Source organism: Brassica oleracea, chromosome C2 (genome assembly GCF_000695525.1).
Source record: "Brassica oleracea var. oleracea cultivar TO1000 chromosome C2, BOL, whole genome shotgun sequence".
In the NCBI taxonomy this organism is placed as follows: domain Eukaryota; kingdom Viridiplantae; phylum Streptophyta; class Magnoliopsida; order Brassicales; family Brassicaceae; genus Brassica; species Brassica oleracea.
The window spans coordinates 28026634-28053211 of NC_027749.1; the positions used below are offsets into that span (position 1 = coordinate 28026634).

At 34.4% G+C, this 26578-nt stretch overlaps 3 protein-coding genes and 1 pseudogene across 4 annotated transcripts; 2 read left to right on the top strand and 2 right to left on the bottom strand.

Moving 5' to 3' along the window:
* Nucleotides 1–1764: 1764 nt before the first annotated feature.
* On the top strand, nucleotides 1765–2461 carry LOC106323909 (annotated as a pseudogene).
* A 729-nt stretch (nucleotides 2462–3190) lies between these two features.
* LOC106324862 (protein CURVATURE THYLAKOID 1A, chloroplastic-like) lies at nucleotides 3191–4342 on the bottom strand. Its single transcript, XM_013762857.1, has 5 exons — nucleotides 4041–4342; nucleotides 3848–3954; nucleotides 3664–3771; nucleotides 3495–3566; nucleotides 3191–3405 (listed from the first exon to the last, which is right to left on the bottom strand). Exons 1-5 carry the CDS (start codon nucleotides 4195–4197, stop codon nucleotides 3340–3342), a joined length of 510 nt encoding a protein of 169 aa, XP_013618311.1. The 5' UTR covers nucleotides 4198–4342; the 3' UTR covers nucleotides 3191–3339.
* A 2703-nt stretch (nucleotides 4343–7045) lies between these two features.
* On the top strand, nucleotides 7046–8007 carry LOC106326345. The gene is made up of 2 exons (XM_013764346.1): nucleotides 7046–7852; nucleotides 7919–8007. The coding sequence occupies exons 1-2, from the start codon at nucleotides 7047–7049 to the stop codon at nucleotides 7935–7937; spliced, it is 825 nt and encodes a 274-aa protein (XP_013619800.1). The 5' UTR covers nucleotide 7046; the 3' UTR covers nucleotides 7938–8007.
* A 343-nt stretch (nucleotides 8008–8350) lies between these two features.
* Nucleotides 8351–10466, bottom strand: LOC106325182 (mitochondrial adenine nucleotide transporter ADNT1-like). Of its 2 annotated transcripts, XM_013763207.1 has the most exons (8): nucleotides 10253–10466; nucleotides 10043–10091; nucleotides 9793–9956; nucleotides 9663–9700; nucleotides 9471–9583; nucleotides 9281–9394; nucleotides 8876–9220; nucleotides 8434–8792 (listed from the first exon to the last, which is right to left on the bottom strand). In XM_013763207.1, exons 1-8 carry the CDS (start codon nucleotides 10399–10401, stop codon nucleotides 8709–8711), a joined length of 1056 nt encoding a protein of 351 aa, XP_013618661.1. In that variant the 5' UTR covers nucleotides 10402–10466; the 3' UTR covers nucleotides 8434–8708. The 2 variants fall into 2 exon arrangements, with proteins under 2 accessions (XP_013618660.1, XP_013618661.1); XM_013763206.1 differs by lacking the exon at nucleotides 9663–9700 and having other exon boundaries at nucleotides 8351–8792; nucleotides 9307–9583.
* Between the last annotated feature and the right edge of the window lie 16112 nt (nucleotides 10467–26578).

Genomic DNA, 26578 nt, shown 5'->3' on the forward strand with positions numbered 1-26578 from the left:
TTCCTTATTTGTCGGGAACAACCTCGGGATCACTCCGTCTGCTTGTTCTGCTTGCGGACAGTCTCGGGACTGTTCGTCTTGAGTGTTCTCCGCAAAATGCTCCGATAAGACAGCTTCTCTTCAAGCACCCTCTTTTCATTCTTCTACCAACTCCAGACCTGTAAAAAATCAAAAAGGACTAGACTGACACGGATTAAGGACTCGAATTAATACGAAAACACCTATACAATGATGTGAAAAACACCATATATCACACCCCGTTTACGACGAATTTACAACGAATACTGCCCTCGTAAAAAATATGTTTTCTTGGAGTTGTTTGACTATATGTTCCGATTATTGTTATTGTTCTTCTTACAGATAAAAGGTGTTTTACATATCTGACATTATATCTGTAATAAAAAACACTAAGAGGATGTTATTCTCGTTCATGTATTTTAATTGATTTGTAAACCCACATGTGATTTACAAATCAAACTAAAATTTCTTAAATTACAAATCTAACGCATGGATTTTAATTAGTATTATTATATTATTTATAAATCCAAATATTTTTAATGGGATTTTTTGAGTAACTCGGATTAAATATATCTAGTAAAATTGTTCAAAACGATGTTTAATATAAGAAGAAAGTATTCTTGGAACTGCTGTTCTTTCAAATTGTTTTACATAAGTTTGGTTTTTCATTTAGTGTCAAAACGGGTCACCTCGCTGGACTAGTTTATCCATCTACAAATTAACTTCTTGTAAAGCTATGGAAACGATAAAGGAGTTGATGATGGTCCAAAAACCCATCAAGTTGAATGAGGGAAATTTCGGACATTGGAAGGCACAAATGAGACACATCATGCGTGGAATCGATGAATCCTCTGCAGAAACTCTTTTGGTCGTTTTGTGACGCCATAAATGCTGGGAACTGCAGATAAACTACATATTTCTTAAAATGTAGTCTCATAACACTATGTTTTGAGACTTTTACCTCATAATATACCCGACTCTTTGAAATATGTGGGATTTTAATCAAGGTTTGCTTAAAATGAAACTTTGAAGAAAATGCACGTTGTCAAGAATATGAACTCACTGTCTCCAATGCCCGAGGATGGGGATACATGGTCTGTGATGCCGAGCTGGGTATTACCAACAAGATCCTTCTTAGAGTTTGTCATGTTTTTCAAGGTGCTTGCTTGCTTGTTATAACCCATTTCATTGATCGTCTCAACCAGACCCTCATGGGAAAAAACTGAGTACTTAGTTAGAGAGTGTTTGTCTTGTGTTGTAGGATGCTTGTGGATTCTTTGGATGCACAAATATATGAAGAGCATCATCAAACAAACCGTTGTTATCTGAGTTTGACCAAAGTAAGAAACTCGTTCTTTCTTCTGCCAAACAGATCTATCCAACTGGGTTTTGATTTTTAGTTTTGTCACATTTCTACTCATGGTTACTAGAGCTTATAGTGAAAGTATGGGCTTACCACAACGCGAGACGCAATGTCTACACTCTACATAGATCTTGGGACTGGTTTGATGCAGGAATAACCACAAACAGAAAGACCGGAGAAGGCAAATGTGGGTGAAGTGGTTTGAATACTCAACTCTGAAAACAATGGACGAGGATCTTGCAGAGGAAGCATGCATACTCAGAAGACTGTGGCCAGGTTCAATAGAGAAAGAGAAGCAAAGGATGAATGTAGAGAAAGAGGAGAAGAAGAAAGAGAGAAGATGGAAGCTGGAAGCTGGAAACACTGAGAAGGCTGAGTAATCGCACGTTATTGAGATCAATCTCATCTCGGCGAAAGGACAGGGAAGCTCCGGCGATTTCAAACTTATGCATCCGTCTGGGATGATTCTTCCAACAAGCTCAGGACTCGGATTGATCGGATCGGCGCTAAGAATCCGACATGGAACAACAAATTCGTTTCCAGGTTACTTCGGAGTTCCTCTTCAGCAAAACTTCTGGCGTTTCCATCGAGATCTGTTCTGTTGGTTACCTGCGCGATCATCTGATCGGAACCGTACGTTTCCTCCTGAGTAACTTCCTCCCAACCGCCACCGTTAAAGTTCCGTCTCTCGTCGTCGTTCTTCTGGAAATTTCCACGGCTTTCTTAACATTGCGGCCATGGTGAATTGGTGATCGACGCTTCTGAGCTCCCCGCTGATTTCTTCAAGTCCGTTCAAGAAAAAAGCGCCTGAGAGTCGTTGGGATTTGGGAACGAAAGATGATAAAATCCAGATCTGCTGTCAGTTTCGCTGACCACGGCGGTAGTTCGAAAGAGAATTCGTTATCTGGATCGGTAAATTTCTCAGACGTCGGTACGGACTCAATGTGGTCTTCTCCTCTTAGAGACTGGAACGCAATTCGAAATCAGGCGGGAAAGAATCAAGTGAGTTCGTCATCGGACGGCGGAGGATTGCTTGAAAAAATTGTCGGGAATGATACCAGGAAGTTGATGGACGGCTGAGATCTCTCCACGTTTGAGAAGTCTTTTTGGTTTCTTAAAGCACGCATCTTTGGCAGGTGCACCCCAACGGTTCGGTTCGGTTCAGATCATCCTCGATCATACGTCGTCGTTGGAAGTTCTGGCGGTTATTAGTCTTCTTAACAAATTCTAAAATTTCTTGTTCTTGCTAAGAAACATAAAGTTCATTTCTTTTTGTCAAATCATTTCGTTTGTGAACTCTAAATAATTCGTTTCAGTATGAGTAAGAAGAGATATCATACTCGCCATGTTTCATATTAAATGTCATTTTAGCATTTTTTCTTGTTACACAAAAAATGTTGTTTTACAATTTTAATGTAATTTATATTTACTTTCAGCTCAGTATTAATTGTAAAATGCATTGATCTTATAAATAAATTTATTTATCTAAAATGTTATCGGTTAAATAGATGATATTAATGGAAACATAAATACATTTCAATCAGTTTTTTAATGTGTAATGTCTAAGACCCTCTTTTGTGAAACGAATAAAGTATATCATAACTCTCTATTTATTCGTCTTAAGAACAAACCATGTATTTTTTAAGCAAAAAAAACCCCATATATTTCTGAATTTGTTAACTTCAGCCTTTTTCGTAACAAGTACTTAGATTGCGTGCGTCTGAAGCAATCATGATATCTTTACTTGCCTATGGTGTATCGTTCTTTCATGCATGTTTTTATCATCTTCACCAGCGGAACTGGGGTCAGCTTTTAAATAGATTTCTTTGCCAGTGGATCTAAGATAATAGTTTCAGACTACACAATATACATTGTTGAAACAGGGAGATTGTACAATAATCACATTACAAGAAAATTCCAGATATAAAGATGGTTTATTTTATTATTTTAAAAAGAATCTATTCGGTCCCAGCGATCTTCTTCTTCAAGGAATCAATATCCTCAGCCAGTTCCTTTCTGCTTGACTGAAACAAGGATGAACAGATATAATTTGATTAATGTCAGATCATTGATGCTTTTATAGATTTTATAACCTTAGTCGCAGCTATGTTACCTTGAAGAGGAGGTATCGGTAGACGAACCATCCTGTGTAGCCGAGACCAACAAGTTCCATAACTTTGGGAAGCTACACTCAAAACAAACAAACATCACTCGGGTCAAACCCATTACACTTTCTGATATCTACAACTAAAAGTTTTTTCTTAGAAAGATTGTATTGTTACCAGGGGAACAGAGTTGATGGCACCAACAACAATGGAAGATAACCAAACAGCAACAATGGCTCCTCCTCCATATATTATTACAGTCGACTTGTTCTCAAGACCATCCCACTGCACCGTAACTGATAATCAAAACAAAACGCAAAGCCAATCCAAGTCCAACTCAGTTCAAGCAATGGCTTCTTACCTTTTCCTTCAAGTCTGTGAAGAGTTCGTTGGTGTCAATGGACGTTGAGGTCTCATCTGATGAAGAAGCTCTCATCTTCATCAATTCACCCTTCTGCGAACCATTACCTGCGATTTAAACCGTACAAGATCTATTAAACCAAGATTATATTATAAACCGAGCTTAATTTTGAATTTAAACCACTATACCGAACCTGAAACTAGCTTCGGCGGAACAGTGAAAGAGGATCGGCCAAATGAGCGAGGAGGCAGCGGAGGAAGGTAAGGAACGGCGGAGAAGCTGGCGGAGACGGAGGTAACACGTGGAATCATCACTGCCACAGAGGACGAAGCTGCTACTGTCATCGCCATCGAAACACACCAGATAATCTATTCTTCTTCTTCTTCTTTAATTTCTCCACACTCGTTTTTCTTTTCAGCTGCGCTTTTTGACTAGACAAGGTTTCGTATAGCAACACGTGGATGTTCCTCGTGGTCTTATTGGTTGCTACTCTTATCTTTAGAAATCCAACTCAGTGGTGTTTATAGAATGCAAGGTTTAAGCCCCATTTATAATATGGATCCATTATAAAACCCATTGTATAATCCAACTCTTTTGTCGTATCCTCTCTATGTCTAGTCTAGGTGAGGGAACATAGAAAGAACATGCATACATGGAAAAAGGATCATTCAAACCGTTGATCTTGGCTTACGATAATTACGACTTCTGCGGATGATACGAGAACTATATGAACCTAAAGGAGGAATTCGAACAAGGAACCTTAAAATACTAATCTTATCAATTTTTTTTTGAACCACATTAATCTTATCAATTTAAGTTGGCAAAAACGGATTCAAGTCATCTTTCTTTTTCCTTTGACAACACGGATTGAAGTCATCTATAATCCACATCTATATTCATTTCTATATTTTTCTCTAAAACAAAAAAAATTTAGCACATTTTTGGAGTATTTTAATGTTCATATATATATTTTTTATGTTTACCATCGCTCGATTTTAGAGTATTTTTCTCTTGACTGCATCCACCTTAAAAAAAAAAGTGCTAAAATATATATATATATATATATATATATTGTAGGAACCTTATTTTACTACTATAGGACAACTGATATTTGTAAATAATAATAAGAACCTAAATTAAAATTACAATACCGAAATATAAGAATAAAGAAGAATTGCAGAGTTGAGATGGTTAATCTCTTTCTTTAAATCTTTAAACGCTCCGTAGTGTGACGGTTTCATAACGCTCAGATTCACATGATACAACTGCAGCATTGTTTCTGTTTATCATCACCGAAAAACAGAATCTATCGAACCTAATTTTGTGTTGTTCTCTTAGACTCAAAAAAAAAAAAATACTAACATAACTATTCAAAGTAGGAGAAAGTGATTTCTTGTTCAAAGCCTATTTTTTCTATAATGTTTACAAGCCTTTTTATAGAAAAATAATTGAGAAACACAAATTTCATTCTTCAACAAAAAAATGAAACTTCCATGGTGCACTAATGGAGATTTTAATTCTTATTAATTAGTATGTGAATTTATTTCACATTTTGACCAAAAAATTAAAGAATAAAATTATTATTGTTTTGACCAATTCAAACAAAATAATATACTTTAAAACAAATTTTTTTAATATATTTTATCAATATAAAAGATCAACATATATTTGATTTAAGTTAATGAACATGAAGTCCAACTAACAAATCAAAACCAAAATCCAAGATCAAATATCTAATGCATATGTATTTGCTACTTTATACAAGATTCTCAAATCACACACATTAGACTTTCATTTCTCATTCAAATAAAACTTCATTTTTGACATATATATGAATGCATTATTCGTATTGTTCAAAAAATAGTTTCAACATATATATATATATATATATATATATATATATATATATATATATATATAACAAACCCAACTAAAATCGAGCGATGGTACAGCTCTTCCTCACCTCATGCTTCCCTAGTGCTTTCAACGACTAACCAATACTCAATTTTATCCTTTTTTGGGCGGAAATGTAAATATAATTAACATGGCAACGAAGGTTTGGTTACAAATGAATTTGAAATCCCATTTGCTATATAGCTAATCCGATCCTAATTAAGAGCTTCAAAAAGTTTTTTTTTGGAAAAACCCATAGCATCAAACATAATTCAAAGCTTGGCTAACTAGAACGAATCTAAAAAAGTACAAAGAAGCAACAAGCAGCAGCATTATATTTTGTTAAGGTTGACGCACTAGTTGCTGAGAACATGACTCTGAGGTCAAAACTACGCCAACTGAGCGATGAGTCTGAGAAACTACGGCTGGAGAACGAAGCTTTATTGGTAACTGTTTACTCAACATATCACTTATATACGTACTGCAAGTAGTCTACTTGTAGTGGAAAGTCAGTTAGCCGCTTGCTTAGATTTGTAGCTCTCTACATTCCGAGCAGAAATTGATCTAATATCATCCTTGAGCAGAAAAGATTCCTGAGTGCGATCTGATCTGTAACCACTTGACTGGTGATGATAGATAGGTTTAGTTATATTTTCTAAGCGAATGGACTAGAGACAAGGGGACGTAGTAGTTTATGGTGGCTTTAATTAGAGTACTTTTCATGTGATTTGTGTAAAATTTTCCGAACTTATTCTGTTTACCATTCTATAAAGGGATAGCAAATCTATTTTTATTCATTTCTTTATTTTTATTTCAAAATAGAATAAAGTTTTAACGTATAATTCATTTTAGTTAAGAAGTTATTTTATTAAAAAAATACATTAAACTTATCTAAAGCGTATTAATTATTTATATAAGCCGTTATTTTATTTTGAAGAAAAATTGAGTGATACGAGATGTTAGTTTTATTATGTATATCATTTATTATATATATATATATATATATATATATATATATATATATATATATATATCAACGTGCTTCCCTCAACCGGTAAACGTGAGCCTGTTTGTGTTACACTGCAAGTTACTTGTGAAAACATTGAGCAGTTCAAGTTCCGGAGAGCCAAAGGGTCAGGTTAACAATTTCAGTAAGTGGCCAAAGTGTCGGAAAATATTTGTTGTTCTTTATGTTGGTAGGATTACGTACAATCATTTATTTGTATTTTATAGACGAAAGATCATATATAAAAATTTTAAATAATCAAATGATGAAAGAGTCATTTTGTGACTATAGTTGATATACATGGAGAAGAACAGAGATCACACAAGTCCTACGCATTCCATGGCCGCGGCAGAGATGTTTTTCAAACCGGTGCTTCAGAAACCACCCGGCTACCATGAGCTTCACGCGCCTCCTGAAACTCCAAACGCATTATCATCTTCATCCACGCTTCGTCGCCGGCCACCTAAGTTTATGATCCCGCCGTCCTTTTATCCGGATAAGAAGAAAAAGTGGAGTCGTTGCCGCGTCTTTTGCTGCTGCTTCTGCATCACCATCGCCATACTCATCCTCCTCCTTATCATCGCCGTCTCCGTCTTCTTCCTATGGTACAGCCCGAGACTCCCCGTCGTACTCCTCGCCTCCTTCCGCGTCAGCAACTTCAACTTTTCCAACGGGAAACCCCGCGACGGTTTGTCGCACTTGACGGCGGAGGCTTCTGCGAGGCTCGATTTCAGCAATCCCAACGGGAAGCTACGGTACTATTACGGCGACGCTGACGTGGCGGTGAGCGTAGGAGATGGCGATTACGAGACGAGTCTAGGGTCAACGGAAGTCAAAGGGTTTGTGCAAAAGCCGGGGAATCGGACGGTTGTGATCGTTCCGGTTAAAGTGAAGAGAGAAGAGGTGGATGATCCGACGGTTAAGATGCTTTTAGCGGAGATGAAGAGTAAGAAGTTGGTGGTGAAGGTGACAGTTAAAACGAAGCTGGGATTGGCTGTGGGAAGGCGTAAGATTCTTACGGTGGGGATTACTCTCAGATGCGGTGGCGTGACGTTACAGAAGGTGGATAAACAGATGGCTAAATGCACCATCAAAATGCTTAAATGGTACGTACAACTACTACTACCTTGATTAATGATTATACATAAATACATAAATTATTTAAATCGCAGGATTAAGTTGCACTCATAAGCAATGATCATGATGATGGATATCATTTTTCATCAAAGATTCATCAGAATTATACGACTCGAAGTGTTCAGGCTTCACGAAAGTGTCACAGTATCTGATTTTTGCTTTCTTTATTGTTTTTTACTGAAAGATTGCATATAAATGATTTGTGATCCCATATTATTAAACCATTTCGTTATCATTTTAATTTCGATTGATTATAAATATGTATCTTAGGAGGAATATAAATGTATTCACACATTCGTGTACGTGTGTTCGTGTTCAGAGTTATTCAGACATAACTAACCCTGCCACATGCTTAGCAAAATAAAGGTACGTCTTGTTTCGTGCTTTACAATTCAATGAAACCATATGCCGTTTGATCCATAAAAGACGCTACACATTTCCTTGATAGGTCACTAAAACGGCACGCACTCTTCAAAAACACACATGAATTATTCAACTAATCCATAAGAGATAAAAATAATGGAAATTTAAGACAACCAAAACCTGTAAGCACAAACTCAGTAGTAGCAAATAGGTTTTGCTATCTATAGTTGGCCTCTCACTTATTTGATTATCAGAAGAACACTCAATCTATAAATAGAAAGAAAGAACGAAAAAAGATGAAAGAAATAGAAAGTCTGGCTAAAGCCCTATAGCCTTTCATCCCTTCAACGGATGCTGGCAGGAGATTCAAATAAAAGCACCTAAGTTTCGAGCTTCTCTTCTGTCTCCTCGGCTACAAAAATAGAAAGTGTGCTCTCTTCTTGAAGATATCATCAAACTGACTCAGTCTGATATCCTAAACTCAACTCCTAAAACGTCTTTCACCATCTCATATGTCACAAATGCAATCGCAATTGATGGTACCACCTATACCAACAACACGACCATACACTCTTGAGAACAAAATGTGTAATCTATAAGAAAAATGGGTTTTGTTAAACGAAACAAACCTTCACTGAGTTGGGAACCAAACCCTTGTACAATGCTCCTAAGCCTTCATGACGAACTGTCTTCCTAAATGCATCAACCATACCGTTGTATTCAAGCGAAGCCTTGCTTCTCCCCTCTCCTGTAACAACAGAGGACGCACTTTTCCACCCCACCATTTGCATTCTCCTACGAATCACATCCAGCGGATAAGCAATCGTTTGACCAACCGTTCCAGCTATAGCACCACAAGAGAGTCTCGTTATAATGGTCAGCTCATTGTTCTCCACCAGTCCGAATGGATTGTCTTTAACTAGCCAGTCCTTTAGAGACTCGTAGACAGCAAAGTTCAAGCCCACATAAGGAACCTGCATTCATGACATGGATGAATTAGTAGTGAATATGGGGAAAAGAGAAATGTGACTTACAACTCCGATCACTGATGGAAGCCAACCACGGTACAAGGCACGTGGACCTTCCTCACGCACGACAGTTGACAAAGCATGTGCAATTCCTCTATATTGATAAGGAGAGTTCGCAGTCTGTTTGAAATATCATCAATGTTTGCAGAGTTAACAAAGATGACTAGTAAGGCTCTAGCTATTACAAAAAAGTTACCTGGACAGTTAGTCTTCCACGAACCATATCCATAGGGTATGTCGCAGACATGGCTATTATGCCAGCAGTTGCACCAGCTCCAAGCCTCAAAACAGGAGTGAGTTGTGCATTTTCTGAATAAACCCATGAGCCAAAAAAATCATGCACAGATCAACAGGGAATTACAAAACTCTTATGCTGAAATCAACTAACCATTTCCTGTCTGCTGACGATACATGTACAGTATACCCCTAACACAGAGAGAGATATTGCATAGATTTTTAGACGAAAATATATAAATTTGAGTAGAATCGAATCGAAGAGAGTATGGAGAAGGTCTTACTTGGAAGCTTGCTCATAGCTGAAAAATTTGACAGCAGAATTAGGAACAATACGAGCACAGTTGGTGCCGTTTCCTTTGAACAGACCACGAAGCCCCTCCGTTCTCCAAATATACTTCAACCCTTGGACTGTCCCACTAGACTTTATGTTATGTGGATTTTGGACCTACGTAATTGGCAACGAACGAACAGGTTAAGTCTCCTACCATATATATTTACATGCTCCAAGAAAGAAAAGCAGAGAGTATAAACCTGAAGCAATATCTTCATCCTTTCCAGAGGTGCAACTGCAGTTCGTGACCTAATTAATAATAAAGAAAAAAAAAGAACACGCAATCTCCATTCAGACATTAACCCAAGAAACAAGCATTGAATGTGACAGCTGATCATCAGCAACCAGACTCTACTACATCAATATCTTTCATGTATAAGAGAAATGAAGAGGAAAAAAACGACTCACACCCACCAGCGACGCCACCGGCGAAGAGAGACTTGCAGATGCTGAGGACAGCATAACTCGGAGCTTTGACTCCTTCCCTCGCTTCCTCCGCCAGATTCACGATCGTTGATACTGCTGCCGATTCGCTCCTCTTCACATCCTCTGTTGCCATCTAATCGCTATCACTCCACTGAGGAGAAGAGAGATCAAAGGCACTTCCCTTTCTCCCTCCCGGCTGCCAGACCCTGTTCTAAAACTCGCCACCTAGCCGTCTAGGCGTTACGCGTCAAATCGGTTTAAAAAATCGGATATCCGATTTTTTTTCTTCCTAAACCGCCTAAATGACCGCCTAGCCACCTAGTCGGCCGCCTAATCTATTTTTTTATTTTTTTATTTATTTTTTATTTTTTTATTTTATTTTTTGTTTATTTTTTTTATTTTTAATAATATTTTTATTTATTTATTTGATCTAAAATTTTATAAATATCATTTATATTCATAATTTTGATGAAAATTACACTATATTAAGTTTATATATTCTATTTGTGTGTTTTATACAATCTTAAACATGAAAATGTATTAATGTTATACACAATTAAAGATTAACATGTTTTATAACATAGTAAACCATCTAAAAATTCCGCCCCGCATAATTTCCGATTAATCCCCGATTTTCTCTTTAGGCGCTAGGCCTAACCCGACCGTCCGACTAACGTCTAGCGCGTTCCCGAACAGGGCTGCCAGATAATTAACGCCAACCTACTGTTTAAGCCTGTCACGTGACGACGCCGTTTTAACGGCCATCATTTCTTCAGGAAATAGACAAATTATAAACCCTTGAATAAACTATGTTTGTTGACAAAAACAATATAAATCTATATTTTGGTATTAATTTCTAACAAACATACAAAAGCATATTTACATAATTTAATTATAACATTGCCAATAACTTTTTTTATTTGAAATACAAATCAATATTTTTTAAAGAATCTAACATAATCTTTCTTTTGGCATCTTTTTTAAATTGATTTCTGAAAAATATTAAATTAAAATTCTAATTATTTTAAAATATCATTAGAAATTAAAACTAATTTATTTTCTTATAAAAATTTAAAATTATATAAATATTCTTAATTATATTTTAATGAAAATAACAATTTAAATTGATTAATTTCAAAAATAAGTTTCTAAAGATTTTAGAAGTATATGTTAAAACAAGTTTTCATTTCTATCTCAAACCAAAAAGAAAAATATTTTATGATTTATTTCATGTGTATTTTTTAATTCGAACATTTTTAAATGTATGTTTTCATTTAATAAGTAATATCGTGACAGTAAATTCTTATTTAACTAAACTTAATATAAATGAGGATATTATACAAAATTTAAATACAAAACTTAAACTTGAAAAATTATAAGATTAATTTTAAGATTTATTCAATATATCATCCATTATAGTTTTGATATAATAAAATTTAAATGTGATTCTATGTGATTTAAAGCATTTGTTCATTAACATACACTCCTTTTATGACATATACACCCATTATTTCATTTAATTTGTTAAACCAAATTGTAAACATATTATTGTACTTTTTCAAACATCCATCTACTATATATAACACAAGATATAAAAACCAGCAATTTAACCGGACATTACATTTCAAATAAACAAACTGAAATATTATAATTCACATGAGATAACATTTATGAAACGATGAATCCGATAAGTTTTATATCAGTCTTCGTCTCTTATGGATAATGACAAAACTGGTACAATCTCTCAATCGAACTGACTAGTTGTATTCCTGAAAATGTAAAAATGATTTTATTAGATATTTAGTGATTTTAGACGTTCGAAATATATTATATTTCCATAATTATTGTTCGGTTGGTTTGTATGGTATAGAAACAGTATAATGATTAATTAATTATAGATAATTTAATGATTTTCACTTCAAATACAGATAACCATTGATCTTACAATTATTTTGATATAGACTTAAAAACTGATTTTTAAATTTTGATTTCTCCACATACTAACCGATAAATTTGGTTCAAATATTGAATAAATTGGTTTTTAATATACGATTATATACACCATATAAAAGGTTTTTTTTTTTTTTAAAAAACACCATATAAAAGGTTAATTCGAAAAAAGATTGAGAGGTTATACCAATTTTTTCATTATCCATGAGAGACAAATTCTGATATAGAACTTATCAGATTCATTATTTGATAAATATCATCTCATGTGAATTATAATGTTCTCGGTTTGTTTATTAGATCGGTTGAATTGCTGATTTGTATATCTTTTGTTATATACAGTAGATGGATGTTTGAAAAAATACAGTAATTTACTTACAATTCGGTTTAACAAAATAAATGAAACAGTGTATTTAATAAATAAATGCTTTAAAGCACATAGAATCACATTTAAATTTTATTATATCAAAACTATGATGGATGATATATTGAATAAATCTTAAAATAAATCTTGTAATTTTTCAAGTTTAGGTTTTGTATTTAAATTTTGTATAACATCCTCATTTATATTAAGTTAATTAATTGTCACGATATTATTTGTTAAAAAACATACATTAAAAAAAAGATGTTACAAATATAAAATCACACATGAAATAAATCATGACTTTTATTTTAATAGAGAAAATATTTTTATTTTAGATTTGAGATAGAATTGAATACTTGATTGTAACATAAGCTTTTAAAATCTTTGTAAAATCCTAAAATTAATCAATTTAAAATTTTATTTTTGATTAAAATATAATTATAAACATTCATAGCATATTTAATTTTTTATAATAAAATAAATTATTTTTATTTTTTATTGATATGTTATAATAATTAGAAATTAAATTACATATTTTTGAGAATAAATTTTTAAGAGATGCCAAAAGAAAGATTTTGTTACATTCTTTGAAAAAAAATTCATGTGTTGATAATTTATTAACCCTTTTGTTTGTTTACTAATTTGTTTAGGCATGCATGTTTGGTGTTCGGTTCTATTTCAGTTTTTTTTTTTGTTTGGTTTTGGTTCAATTGTGGTTTTTGGTTTTTCCGTTTTTCAATCCAAAAGAAATATGAACTGTTCGATTATTTATGAATTTGAGTTTGAATTCAGTTTAGCTATTTTGGTTTTTAGCTTGCTTCAGATAACAATGTTTGGAGGAAATAGATAAACTTTTGAGTTCAATTTGGTTTAGGTTTGGTTCCCATTTTTCAGATAATTTTAAATAATTCGGATAAAAATGACATTTTTAGTATTTTTGATAAAATACCGGATAGTTCAGATAAATTAAAATAAAATTAAAAATATCAAAAATATATTGTAGTATATTTTTGTGATGTTTTGAATGAATTTAAATATTTTTATTTTTACCAAATAATGATGGAACTATGATTAATAAAGTTTTAAGCTTGCAGTAATATGTTGCTTTTTATAAATACAAAATAGTTTTTATAAATACAAAAAATAATAAAATAGTGTTTATAAATCAAAAAATGTTTTATAAATACAAAATTAGTTTTAATAAATATAAATATTTTTATAGATATGAAATCATCTTTTTATAAATACAAAATAGTTTTTATAAATACAAAAAATAATAAAATAGTGTTTATAAATCAAAAAATGTTTTATAAATACAAAATTAGTTTTAATAAATATAAATATTTTTATAGATATGAAATCATCTTTTTATAAATACAAAATAGTACTTATAAATACAAAAGATAATAAAATAGTGTTTATAAATCAAAAAATGTTTTATAAATACAAAATTAGTTTTAATAAATATAAATATTTTTATAGATATGAAATCATCTTTTTATAAATACAAAATAGTTTTTATAAATACAAAAATAAAAAAATAGTGTTTATAAATCAAAAAATGTTTTATAAATACAAAATTAATTTTAAAATATGAAATCATCTTTTATAAATCCAAAAATCGAATTTATATACAAAAACGTTTTGTAAAATCGAATTTATATAAACGTTTTGTAAATACAAAAATAATAAACAATTTATAAAACAAGTTCTAAATCAATTCTAAACCTATTACACAACAAATCACAATCCTACCCAATCACCCTAACAAAAATCTATCAAAAACCTTCTAAAATCATCAAATCTCCTTAAAAACCTAACAAATAGGACCTAAAAGAGTGAGATAGGGTCCTTACATGATTTGTAAGGGAATGAAAGGATTCGCCGGAGAGATCGTCGCGAAAGAAGGTGGAGAACGCCGGAAGGAGAGAGAGATCGCCGGAGAGGAAGAAGAGAGAAATGGGGAAGAAGATGTGTTTGGAGTTTATAAAACCTTGGGTCCGACGGATATTTTCCGTCGAAATTCTCTCAGTATTTTCAATTTCAATTTTCCCGAAATATTTGGCGGCTTGTTTGCCCGGTTAAATGAAAATATTCCGAGGAAATTCCGAGGAACTAGTGTTTGGGGTTTCAAAATCTCGAATGTTTTTTTATAAACGGATCGATCGATGGATTTATGTCCAAAAACGCATCGATCGATCACTAAGATGGACCAAAGCGTAACAATGTGATCGATCGATGGGGATATGTCCAAAAACGCATCGATCGATCACTAAGATGGACCAAAGCGTAACAATGTGATCGATCGATGGGGATATGTCCAAAAACGCATCGATCGATCACTAAGATGGACCAAAGCGTAACAATGTGATCGATCGATGGGGATATGTCCAAAAACGCATCGATCGATCACTAAGATGGACCAAAGCGTAACAATGTGATCGATCGATGGGGATATGTCCAAAAACGCATCGATCGATCACTAAGATGGACCAAAGCGTAACAATGTGATCGATCGATGGGGATATGTCCAAAAACGCATCGATCGATCACTAAGATGGACCAAAGCGTAACAATGTGATCGATCGATGGGGATATGTCCAAAAACGCATCGATCGATCACTAAGATGGACCAAAGCGTAACAATGTGATCGATCGATGGGGATATGTCCAAAAACGCATCGATCGATCACTAAGATGGACCAAAGCGTAACAATGTGATCGATCGATGGGGATATGTCCAAAAACGCATCGATCGATCACTAAGATGGACCAAAGCGTAACAATGTGATCGATCGATGGGGATATGTCCAAAAACGCATCGATCGATCACTAAGATGGACCAAAGCGTAACAATGTGATCGATCGATGGGGATATGTCCAAAAACGCATCGATCGATCACTAAGATGGACCAAAGCGTAACAATGTGATCGATCGATGGGGATATGTCCAAAAACGCATCGATCGATCACTAAGATGGACCAAAGCGTAACAATGTGATCGATCGATGGGGATATGTCCAAAAACGCATCGATCGATCACTAGTTCGTCGGAATTTCCTCGGAATATTCCGAGGAAATTCCGAGGATTTCATTTTCCGTCAGAATGTCCGTCAGAATACCGCTGTTTTCTTGTAGTGGATATTTTACATGCATGGTATCATTAGAAAATAATTAAGTGTATTATTCGTTTTCAAATAAGTATGAATAATTAAGTTTACTGAAAAAATATCGTTCAAATATTGACTGAATCTTGTAAAGAGGGCAAATAGATATATAGGTTGTATTATGGAGTAATTTAAGGAAATAATCAGTTATTTTGTTTAATAAATTATATTAACATCTATACCATTAAAACCGAAGTACTTATTTGAGGTCCCCTTGATTTTTGAATGTATTTACAGCAGTGTCATTACTTTTAATTTTAATGTTAATATAATTTATTAAACAAAATAACTGATTATTTCCTTAAATTACTCCATAAAAGTAATGGCACTGCTGTAAATACATTCAAAAATCAAGGGGACCTCAAATAAGTACTTCGGTTTTAATGGTATAGATAGATTACAATCATGTTTTGTGGAGAATAGTCTAGGGCAATGGTTGTTTCAAGTTGAGGTCTTAAAACCGATCTACTCGCTTTTTGACTCCACTACCATACTTTGTAAGGTAAATACCATCTCGTAATGTTCACATGTGATTATTTTTTTTAGTGTTCCCGTTCAAATTTAGGTGGTGGTTCCATCGCTGGTTGTTCTTTTCCCTCATCGTGGTAGAGCATCCAGTAAAACATGGAAAAATTGTGCTAAAATTATCTTTGTTGTTGGCCCATTTTTTTTTTTTTTTTTTTTTTTTTTTATTGTAGGGACTTTTTTTTAAAGTTTTATTCAGGTTTAGGTCGGTTCCTTTTATATTTGGATCGGTTTGGAATCATAATTCAAATAAATATAAAATACATGTAATATTTGGGTACGTAGCAGGTCTAGGTCAGTTCAGATATTTAAGATCTTAAAAAGATTACAAGTACCCGAAAACTTAAAAATGATCCGAAACTTGAAAAATATTCGAAAACCCAACAAATACCCAAAATATATTCAAATACCTGGAAAAGATCTAAAATACTTCCTGAGATATAACCCAAGAAACCAAAAATACCTAAAAGTTTAGCTGAATACCAAATTTTTTAAAAATCTGAAATTTTACCTGAAAGTTTAACTGAAAAATCAAACCCAAAAAAAAATATCTATAATACCGAAAACCCAAAAGAAGAATATCTATAATACCAAAAACCCAAAAAAAGAATATCTATAATACCGAAAACATATCTGAAATACTCAAATATACCAAATATACACAAAACATTTCATGTACTTTGGGCATCCGACTGGTTCTTGGATACGATCCGTACCGAGCCAAGATCTATTGGTCGAAAAAACTATTCAATATGTACATTTTCCTGGACCGTGAGCCGATCAGGGTTTTTGGATTTGAGTAAATGCCTAGGCTTAAGATATATATATATATATAAATGTACATTTAAATTTTTTAAATAACTAATTCATAAATTATATAATTTTAATTAGATTATCTTCTTCGATATAATACGATTTTGTAACATAGTAATGTACAATAATCCCAAAATACTAATTCATATCATACTATGTTTATAATAAAAAAAATCATGTTTTTCAAAGCGCGGATCAAAATCTAGTTCATAATTATACCAGTTATATAGTAGCAATTTTTAAGTTCTAAAACTAAGCATGAAGGTAAAGACAAATGAACAGTTCCCACGGCTAATGAAGCAACTCTTCCTCCATTTCTCACGCGCAGGTCCATTTGTCATTTCTTCAAAATTCTATTGTTGCTTGGGCCATCCATATTCGTACAAATATGAGCACCACAACCGGTATTCAATACCCAAGAAGTAGGACTGGAAGTAATAACATTTACTTCTATAGCATTAATACTCGAAGACGATGTTTCAAAAGTCTTCTTCCTTTTCAGTTTTTCCAAGTAGGGTGGTTAAACTTAGGAGAAAATCAAACTGACTAAGATTCGCAATCCAGCTTGGCTTACCTTTTTCTTTAAATTTTTTACCCTCTTGTTTGAGAACAGTTATCGGGTTTCGATACCATTCGAGGAAATTTAATCCATTCAATTTGTCCTTTATAAGGCGAATCACAGTGAAAAAGTATTGTGAGGAGTTAACATTGCTTGAATAGAAGAATAGCAAATATTAATATGTTAAGGAACTAGAAAATCTCAATAGTTAAGAAAACACATATTATATTCAAAACATTCTCTTCAAATTGAATATAATAATCCAAGATCCATATTTCGCTAAAATCCGAGTGAACTTTGGTTCATTGCCCGAATGTTTAGCTATTTAAGTAAGCAACACTTTGCTAATTATATCAAATATAATTCTTAGCTGCCAGTCATCATCTTATGTATTATCAAGCATATGTCTCTAAGCCCAAAATTGTTTTGATAGCTTAGTTAAGTAAACCAATCTTGTTTTATATAGTAACCGCTACCATCTACGTCACTCATATAATTGCAGACACCTTGCTTTGGCAAGCCCATCTTACAACGAAACGAGCCTTGATAGTTGATAAAATTAGGTAGACATCAAAATACTAAAAATTATTTTATTTATAATTTTATATCAAATATAAAATAAGTATAATTGTTACATATCTTATATGTATTAAGTTGGATGATAAATAATTAAACAAATTTTAATCTGATTAAAATTATTTATTATTTATGTTACTAAGCTTATTTTATTTTTAAATCTAATCAAATTAGATTTCTAACTTAAACAACAGACTAAACCAATTGGATCCAATCAATTGTATTAAACCAATCGAACCAAACACTTGATTCAATCGGTTTCATTAGTCACACATGCATATAATTTACAATCAGACACAGACATATTTACAATAATTCATTAGCTGCCTCATTAAATAATTATGCATGAACTTGACAGTTTTACATACACGTGAATAAAACCAAGTATTACGCAAAAACATATTATTTGCATAAGTCTCTTTGGTACACTGGTTTGATCAAGATTTCATTAATGCTTCTACACCATGAGGTATGGGTTTCAATTCTCTGGAGAATACTGATTATGCAGAATATTGGAGAAAATGCTTAGAAAAGATCTTCGGTATAACGTAAGGCGTACCGTCAGTAATAGATCTCATAAGGCGGCTCAAGGTGATGCAGTCAGACGAAAATCTTCGTAAGACAAGTAGATTTTTTTAATGCTGATTTATTATGATCTTGCAATTATGATACGAGAAAGATTACATAGACGATTCGACAACCGAAAATACTACATGCCTTAAGAACACCTACGCCTAACTGCATCACCTGAACCGTCCTATGAAGATCCAAGACAAGTAGATATATCGGCTGTAGTATCGTCTATTTAACGTTTCTTATAATTTGTAATGACATAATTAACCGGTGTTAAAAAAAATTCTATCTTAGATACTTTATATATATATGTGATATTGATCTTTCCTGAAACTCAATATTTATTAAAACATTAATTAATACACATATTTTTATTCAATAAAGACAAATATATGGTTTAGAAATCGACGATACCGTCAAACTAGGTTCTTCTTAACGTGTCAAACACATCGATTTCAAACAATCTAAATTACTATAATTATTTATCTTTACCAAATTATAGATTAAACAAGATCTGATTTCAATATTAAACAGTAGGCTGTGATACTACTTTAGAAATTCATATTGGTTTATAAAGATCTATAATTAACTTATGAATTCTATATGCTTAGAATTGCATGCAATATTGAAACAAATCTAAATCTTAAAGTTTTGATTTTGAATATACTTGATTGTTTTGCAGGGGAACAAATAACAAGAACAAAACCGAGGTTATTTAGCACTTCAAACGTCGTACATCTACTGGTATCCACACACATAAACTGGATCGATACGGAATGCTAGTGCCGTTGAGATCAAATCTCAAAACTTGACAAACCCTTTTGTCTCTCTTAGGGTTTTGAAATTAGACGGCCATCACACACTTAACCTCTTATGAAACTTTGTTGTATCAATATATAATGAAGTGCATGTGCCCTAATCTCACGTAATTGTGTTAATGGACCAAGCCCATTAAAAATATATAATCTTTTCTAAAGAGATTGTTTCTTACATAATTGCATACTAGATTTTGATTCGCGATTTGAAAGCGTGGATTAACTTTTGAGAGTTCATATTTCTATGTAATAATTTTATTTGTTTGTTCAAAGTGTGAGATCAAATCTAAACTTAAACGTTTGTGGTTTGATGAACGTTTGCGGTTTGATGACTAAACTTGAGAGTTTAGATATTTCGAAGAATCTTCACTACAAGAAAACACAAGTTTAGCGAGGAAACTTAACGAGGAAAACTAATCCTCGTAAATTTACGTCGACTTTATGAGGAACTTACGAGGAAATATAAAATCAGCTTTATTTCCTCGTAAAATAACGACGAAATCATTTCGTCGTAAAGTCGATGTAATGTCACGTGGCTTTTACGAGGAAATACGCTTTCCTCGTAAACTCGACGTAAATCTAGCGTGTAGTTTACAAGAAAATATTTTAGGTCTACTTAGCGAGGAAATTTTGAATCCACCAACTTTGTAGTTGTAACACGTTTTTTTCGGCCACCTAACTAAATGTCGTCGTAAATTCTTAGCAAAATTACAACTACCAGATTCAGAAATTTCTTATAAATATGGACGTTTGAACATCATTTTAAACACACCAACACGAAAAAGAAAAAAACGTGAAAGAAAGAAATGTCGGGCTCTGGGAATATTTTCGAGTTGCGGAGGTGGATGTATATGCATAGAGATGCTAACGGGAGAGTAACGAAAGAATACCGTGCAGTGTTGGAGACATTTATGCATCAAGCAGATTCCACGCCGCTCGCCCAAGAAAGTGGTAAGATGTTATGTCTTTGTTGGAAATGCAACAATTCGAAATTGGCAAATCGTGAAAATGTTTGGAAGCATTTAATAAATAGAGGTTTCACGCCAAATTACTATATCTGGTTTCAATATGGAGAAGGTTATAATTATGATCAGAATGAAACTAGTAGTAGTAATAGCAATTTTCAGGAAGAACCGGTTGATAATCATTTGCAGAATGAACATAGTTACCATCAGGAGGAGCAGATGGTAGATTATGATAGGGTTCATGGTATGGTAGCTGATGCATTCGTAGCTCATGATGAAGATAAAGAACCTAATATAGATGCAAAAACTTTTTATGAAATGTTAAATGCGGCGAATCAGCCACTTTACAGCGGTTGTAGAGAAGGTCTCTCTAAATTGTCGTTGGCTGCTAGAATGATGAATATTAAAACTGATCACAATCTACCTGAAAGTTGCATGAATGAATGGGCAGACTTGTTTAAAGAGTATTTGCCGGAAGACAATGTGTCTGCTGATTCTTATTATGAGATTCAAAACCTGGTTTATAGTCTTGGGTTGCCTTCGGAGATGATAGATGTTTGCATCGACAACTGCATGATCTACTGGGGAGATGATGAGAAGTTAGACGAATGTCGATTCTGCAAGAAGCCACGATTCAAGTCGTAAGAACGGAGACGTAATAACGTACCGTACCAAAGGATGTGGTATCTACCAATTACTGGCAGATTGAAAAGATTGTACCAATCAGTGCAGACTGCTGGAAAGATGAGATGGCATGCCGAGCATACTCAGACGAATGGTGAGATGACTCATCCATCAGATGCAAGAGCCTGGAAACATTTTAACAATGTACATCCAGATTTCGCTAGCAATAGCCGGAATGTGTATCTTGGATTATGCACATATGGATTTAGTCCATTCGGAATGTCAGGGGGACAATTTTCATTGTGGCCAGTCTTTCTTACGCCATACAACCTGCCACCGGAGATGTGCATGCAACGGGAGTTGCTATTCTTGACCATATTAATACCTGGTCCGAACCATCCAAAAAGGTCTCTAGATATTTTCCTACAACCACTGATAAAAGAGTTGAAGGATTTGTGGTCAACAGGGGTGAGGACGTATGACTGTTCAACGAAGACGAATTTTACGATGCGAGCGATGCTTTTGTGGACCATAAGTGACTTTCCTGCTTATGGGATGTTGTCTGGATGGACTACACATGGGAGATTAGCTTGTCCATATTGTAATGGAACGACAGATGCGTTTCAACTGAAGAATGGTAGGAAGACAAGTTGGTTTGATTGTCACCGTCGATTTCTTCCCATTGGCCATCCTTACCGAAGAAACAAGAATTTGTTTAGGCACAAAAGGGTTGTGAGAGACACTCCTCCTCCATATCTAACTGGAGAACAAATTGAAGCGCAAATCGACTACTACGGAGCTAACGAAACAGTTCGTTGGGGTGGTAATTGGCATGTCCCTCGTAATATGCCTGATTCTTACGGTGTTCATCACAACTGGCACAAGAAGAGTATATTTTGGGAGTTGCCATATTGGAAGGATCTTCTTTTGCGCCACAACCTCGATATGATGCATATAGAGAAGAATTTCTTTGAGAACATCATGAATACAATATTGAATGTCCCAGGGAAGACAAAAGACAACATAAAATCGAGGTTGGACTTGCCGGATATTTTCTCAAAAAGTGAGTTACATATAAAAAGCAATGGACAAGTTCCCGTTCCGATATTCAGATTGTCTTCAGAAAAAAAGTCGGTGTTGTTCAAATGGGTGGCATCAGAAGTGAAGTTCCCCGATGGGTATGTTTCAAATCTCTCTAGATGTGTTGAAAAGGGTCAAAAATTCTCTGGGATGAAGAGTCATGATTGTCATGTCTTTATGCAACGACTACTTCACTTTGCATTTGTGGAGCTACTTCCAACAAACGTACATGAAGCACTTGCAAGTAATATATTATAACGCAGTAATTTTACAATGGTTTAGTTTGTAATAATAAATGACTAATAATGTGTTTAATTTTTTTTTGAATATACAAGGTATTGGAGCATTTTTCAGGGATCTGAGCACAGTCGTGGAACAGCTTCAGGAGAATATTCCCATCTTATTGTGTAACTTGGAGAAGATATTTCCTCTGGGATCTATTAACGTCATGGAGCATCTAGCTGTCCACCTCCCGTATGAGGTATTGCTTCGTGGACCTGTACATTACAGATGGATGTATCAGTATGAGTGAGCCATAATATATTTGAAGGGAAAAGCAAAGAACCTCGTAAAAGTTGAAGGTTCTATAATTACTGGAAGTTTGATGAAAGAAACTTCTCACTTCACATCGTACTACTTTGCGTCAAAAGTATGTACCCGAAAAAGAGCTCCAAGAAGATATGATGATGGTGGTGTCGCGCCAACATATGTAGTTGCTGGTGTTCCAGACATCTTTAGCCAGATTGGGCGACTCGGTGGAAAATCAAAAGAGGTTTGGTGGTCGAGTGAAGAAGACGTTCATAGTGCACACACCTATATTCTACTCAATTGCGAGGATCCATTGATGCGTTATTTTGAAAGGTAACATATATGGACCCTTCTAAACACATATAAATATAAATTATATAATTGCCAAAGATTAATTAATATAAAATGTGATTTTACAGCCTATTTGTTTCTCAAGTCAAAGAAACATTCTCAGGTATATCCGCAAGTGACGTAGACAAAAGGAAAGATCAACACTTTATTAAGTGGTTGAAGAATCATGTATTAACTCAAACTCTTAATTTTTTCAGGTCGATCAAACTCTTTTTTCACACTTGATCTGTATTTCAACGTTCTCTTTTTTTTTGCAGGTTGATTATGACGATGATGTAGATTATCCTAAGTGGTTACACGAAGTAATTCAATCTCCACTTGTAAAGGTCACCACATCACAAATGTATTTCACACGAGGCTATACTTTTCACACATATGAGAATGGTAGACAACGGGCAACCAGTAACTATGGAATATGTGTGAAAGCGGAAACCGATTTCTACAGGATCTTGACGAAGATTATTGAAGTCGAATTCCCAGGAATATTGAAGCTGAAATGCATCCTCTTCAAATGTGAATTGTTCGACCCCGTCATCAACAGAGGTGTTCGGTTTAACAAATTAGGTGTAGTTGATGTCAATGGTGGACGGATGTACAACAAATTCTTTTTTCGCCATACTTGAGCAAAATAAATTAATTTATATGTTTTATTTATTTTTACAGGTACAACAAATTCGAGCCTTTCATCTTAGCTTCACAAGCAGACCAAGTTAGCTTCCTTCCATACCCACGGATGAGAGAGTCGGGTATAAATTGGTTAGCCGTGATCAAAGTTACACCTCGAGGATGAATCATCAGTGGAGAAGAATCACCATTGCAAGAAGAACAGATAAATGAAGTCGAGGAACCTGAACAAGAAATAGATGACATCCTTCTCATTGATCCGCATAATCACGAGTATGAAGATCTTACCGAAGATCCCACGGAGGAAGCTGTTGAAGACGAGTTTCATGTAAATGATGATGTTTCAAGTGATGACGAGAATGTCGATGAATCCGATTAATGTATTTCATATTTGTATGAGTTTGATTTATTATATATAATTAAAGATAATGGGAGTTTATTTATAAATAAGATATCGACATTAATTATAAGTAAAGGAATTGTGTTTTTATAATTTTCGGTTTGGATTAATGGATTTAATCATGAAAAACTATTTATATAATTTGATTTTGTGTAAGGTAATGGGAGTTTGTATTAGAAATAAGAGATTGAGATTATAAGTTAAGGAATTGTGGTTTTAGAATTTGGGGTTTGGAATGGAAAGAATAGATTGAGGTTAAAGGGAAGATGGGTTTGGGGTTTGGAATATATGAAGTAGAAGATAAGGAAGATGAGATTTGGGGTTTCGGATTTTAGGGATTTAAACATAATCCTCGTAATTTCCTCGTTAATTCCACGTAAGCAGAAATCGTCGTAAATACCTCGTAACCGGAAAACGCGGGTCTTGCTATTTCCTCGTAAAATAAAAACACGGGCCTTGCTATTTCTTCTCTAATATGATTAGTTTAGGGTAGATTAGGTGGTTAGTGTAGGGTATTCAGATACTGGAATCTATTTCCTTTCTAAACGACCAATTAGGGACTACCGTTGTAATATTTGAAAAAAAATAGAAGAAAGATACTGGAATCACAGGTGGGAAGAAACAAGGCGAGACCTACGTAAGTCTAGCCTTGTCTCCGCCCACATGTGTTCCAGTATCTTTCTTCTCCTTTTTTTTTCTTCAAATCTTTCTAATTTGAGAAGCAAATTGGTGAGTTTATCTTTGATTTGAGAAGCAAACTGGTGAGTATTTATAGGAATTTTCGAAAGGTTTTACGACGAATTAGCTTCGTCTCATTCCTCGTAAATAGAAAAGTGGACCTCGCTAATTCCTCGTAAATGAAGAACGCGGGACTCGTTAATTCCATGTAAGCTGAAATCGTCGTAAATACCTCGTAACCGGAAAACGCGGGCCTTGCTGTTTCCTCGTAAAATAAAACGCGGGCCTTTGTAATTCCTCTTAATTTTACGAGGAAATTACGAGGATATCTAATCTCTTATATATACTCCCGAGCGGTCATACTTTCATTTCGTCTCAACTTCCTCTCCACTTCCTCTCTATTTCGTAGCAATGGTAAGTCTCTCTAATTCCTCTCTAATTTGATTAGTTTAGGATAGATTAGGTGGTTAGTGTAGGAAATTTAGATAGGTTTACGGATTTTATGTTAATTAGTGTTGATTAGGTGGTTAATGTAGGGAATTTAGCTAGATTTATAGAAATTGTTAATTATAGAATTTGTTAATACTGTTGATGTTAACTTCAAAGATTAAATTTTTTTGCAGGGCATTCGAAAGAACATGCTTACTCCCCATTACAGAGAGATTTTCGGTGAGCCTGGTAGTCGTTTAGACCTGCCTTCTTTGGCTCCCGGTTCTTCTTCAGCTCCTGGTTATTCGAGTCAGGAGACTGTCCCCAAGACTCAGTCTTCTCCGAGAGTCTCTCGGTCGCCTTCTTCTAGTGCACCATCGGTTCGTCATGTGCCTCCTCCGATGGCTCCTCCGACGATGCCTCCTCCTGGGCCTCCTCCGATGGCTCCTCCGATGTCCGCCGAGATTCATCCCGATTTGATGGTGCCTCCGAGTGCTCCTTACTCGCAGTACACTGTCGAGGACCTTCTCGGTCAGCCAGACAGAGAAGGTTTACCAGTCATAGACCCCGATCGACCGGACGGAACTTTGTAGTATGTTACATTAATTTTTTTTTAATTCTTTTAAAATTGTTTTATAGCATTAATAAATAATTTATATTTTAAATTTGTTTTTTCAGGTGTGGGGTTGACAATTGTCTTGCAACAGACGTAATCGACACGATCAAAGGTTACTTCTCCATGCCACATCCGAACTGAAAAAAGACGCCGATCTACGTCAGAAAGACGTGGTTCATAATTTACGCTGTAAGTTACTATTAATAAATTATATATACTTTATTTTTTTCTTGATTTATATATATATATATATATATATATATATATATATATATAAACTAATTATTAATTTAATTTTTTTTACAGCAAAAATATCATTTGTCCATGGGGTCAATGAGAGGGTGAGGAAAGCGTTTTACGCGAAGGCGAAAGTTCGCTTGTTAGACATGGTCTCCAACTGAAGGGTGACTAGATCGTGAAGGGGTATGAGCGTGGCAAACCCGCTGAGCTCACCACGAATGTGTGGGATGGCCTCATCCGTTATTGGCGGGATCATGACTCCATTAGAATCGCCCAATCTTGCTCTGCCTCCCGTAACACGGTAGATGAGCACGTCCACGGGCCGATGCTTCACTCTATGGGCCAAAAACCCCACGCCGGTGTCGGTTTGGAAATGGTAAATAAATATTTTATTTAATTAATTTTTTAATATATATATATATATATTCTAACTTTG

Excerpts from the sequence above, each read along its gene's own strand:
- LOC106324862 (XM_013762857.1), bottom strand. The coding sequence starts at position 4,197 with ATGGCGATGACAGTAGCAGCTTCGTCCTCTGTGGCAGTGATGATTCCA. Across the intron at positions 3,955-4,040 it reads TCCGCCGAAGCTAGTTTCAG|GTAATGGTTCGCAGAAGGGT; the intron begins GTTCGGTATAGT and ends TTTAAATCGCAG. Across the intron at positions 3,772-3,847 it reads TCACAGACTTGAAGGAAAAG|TGGGATGGTCTTGAGAACAA; the intron begins GTAAGAAGCCAT and ends GTTACGGTGCAG.
- LOC106325182 (XM_013763206.1), bottom strand. The coding sequence starts at position 10,401 with ATGGCAACAGAGGATGTGAAGAGGAGCGAATCGGCAGCAGTATCAACG. Across the intron at positions 9,584-9,792 it reads AGCTATGAGCAAGCTTCCAA|AAAATGCACAACTCACTCCT; the intron begins GTAAGACCTTCT and ends GGGTTTATTCAG. Across the intron at positions 8,793-8,875 it reads TGGTTCCCAACTCAGTGAAG|GTGGTACCATCAATTGCGAT; the intron begins GTTTGTTTCGTT and ends TTGTTGGTATAG.
- LOC106326345 (XM_013764346.1), top strand. The coding sequence starts at position 7,047 with ATGGAGAAGAACAGAGATCACACAAGTCCTACGCATTCCATGGCCGCG.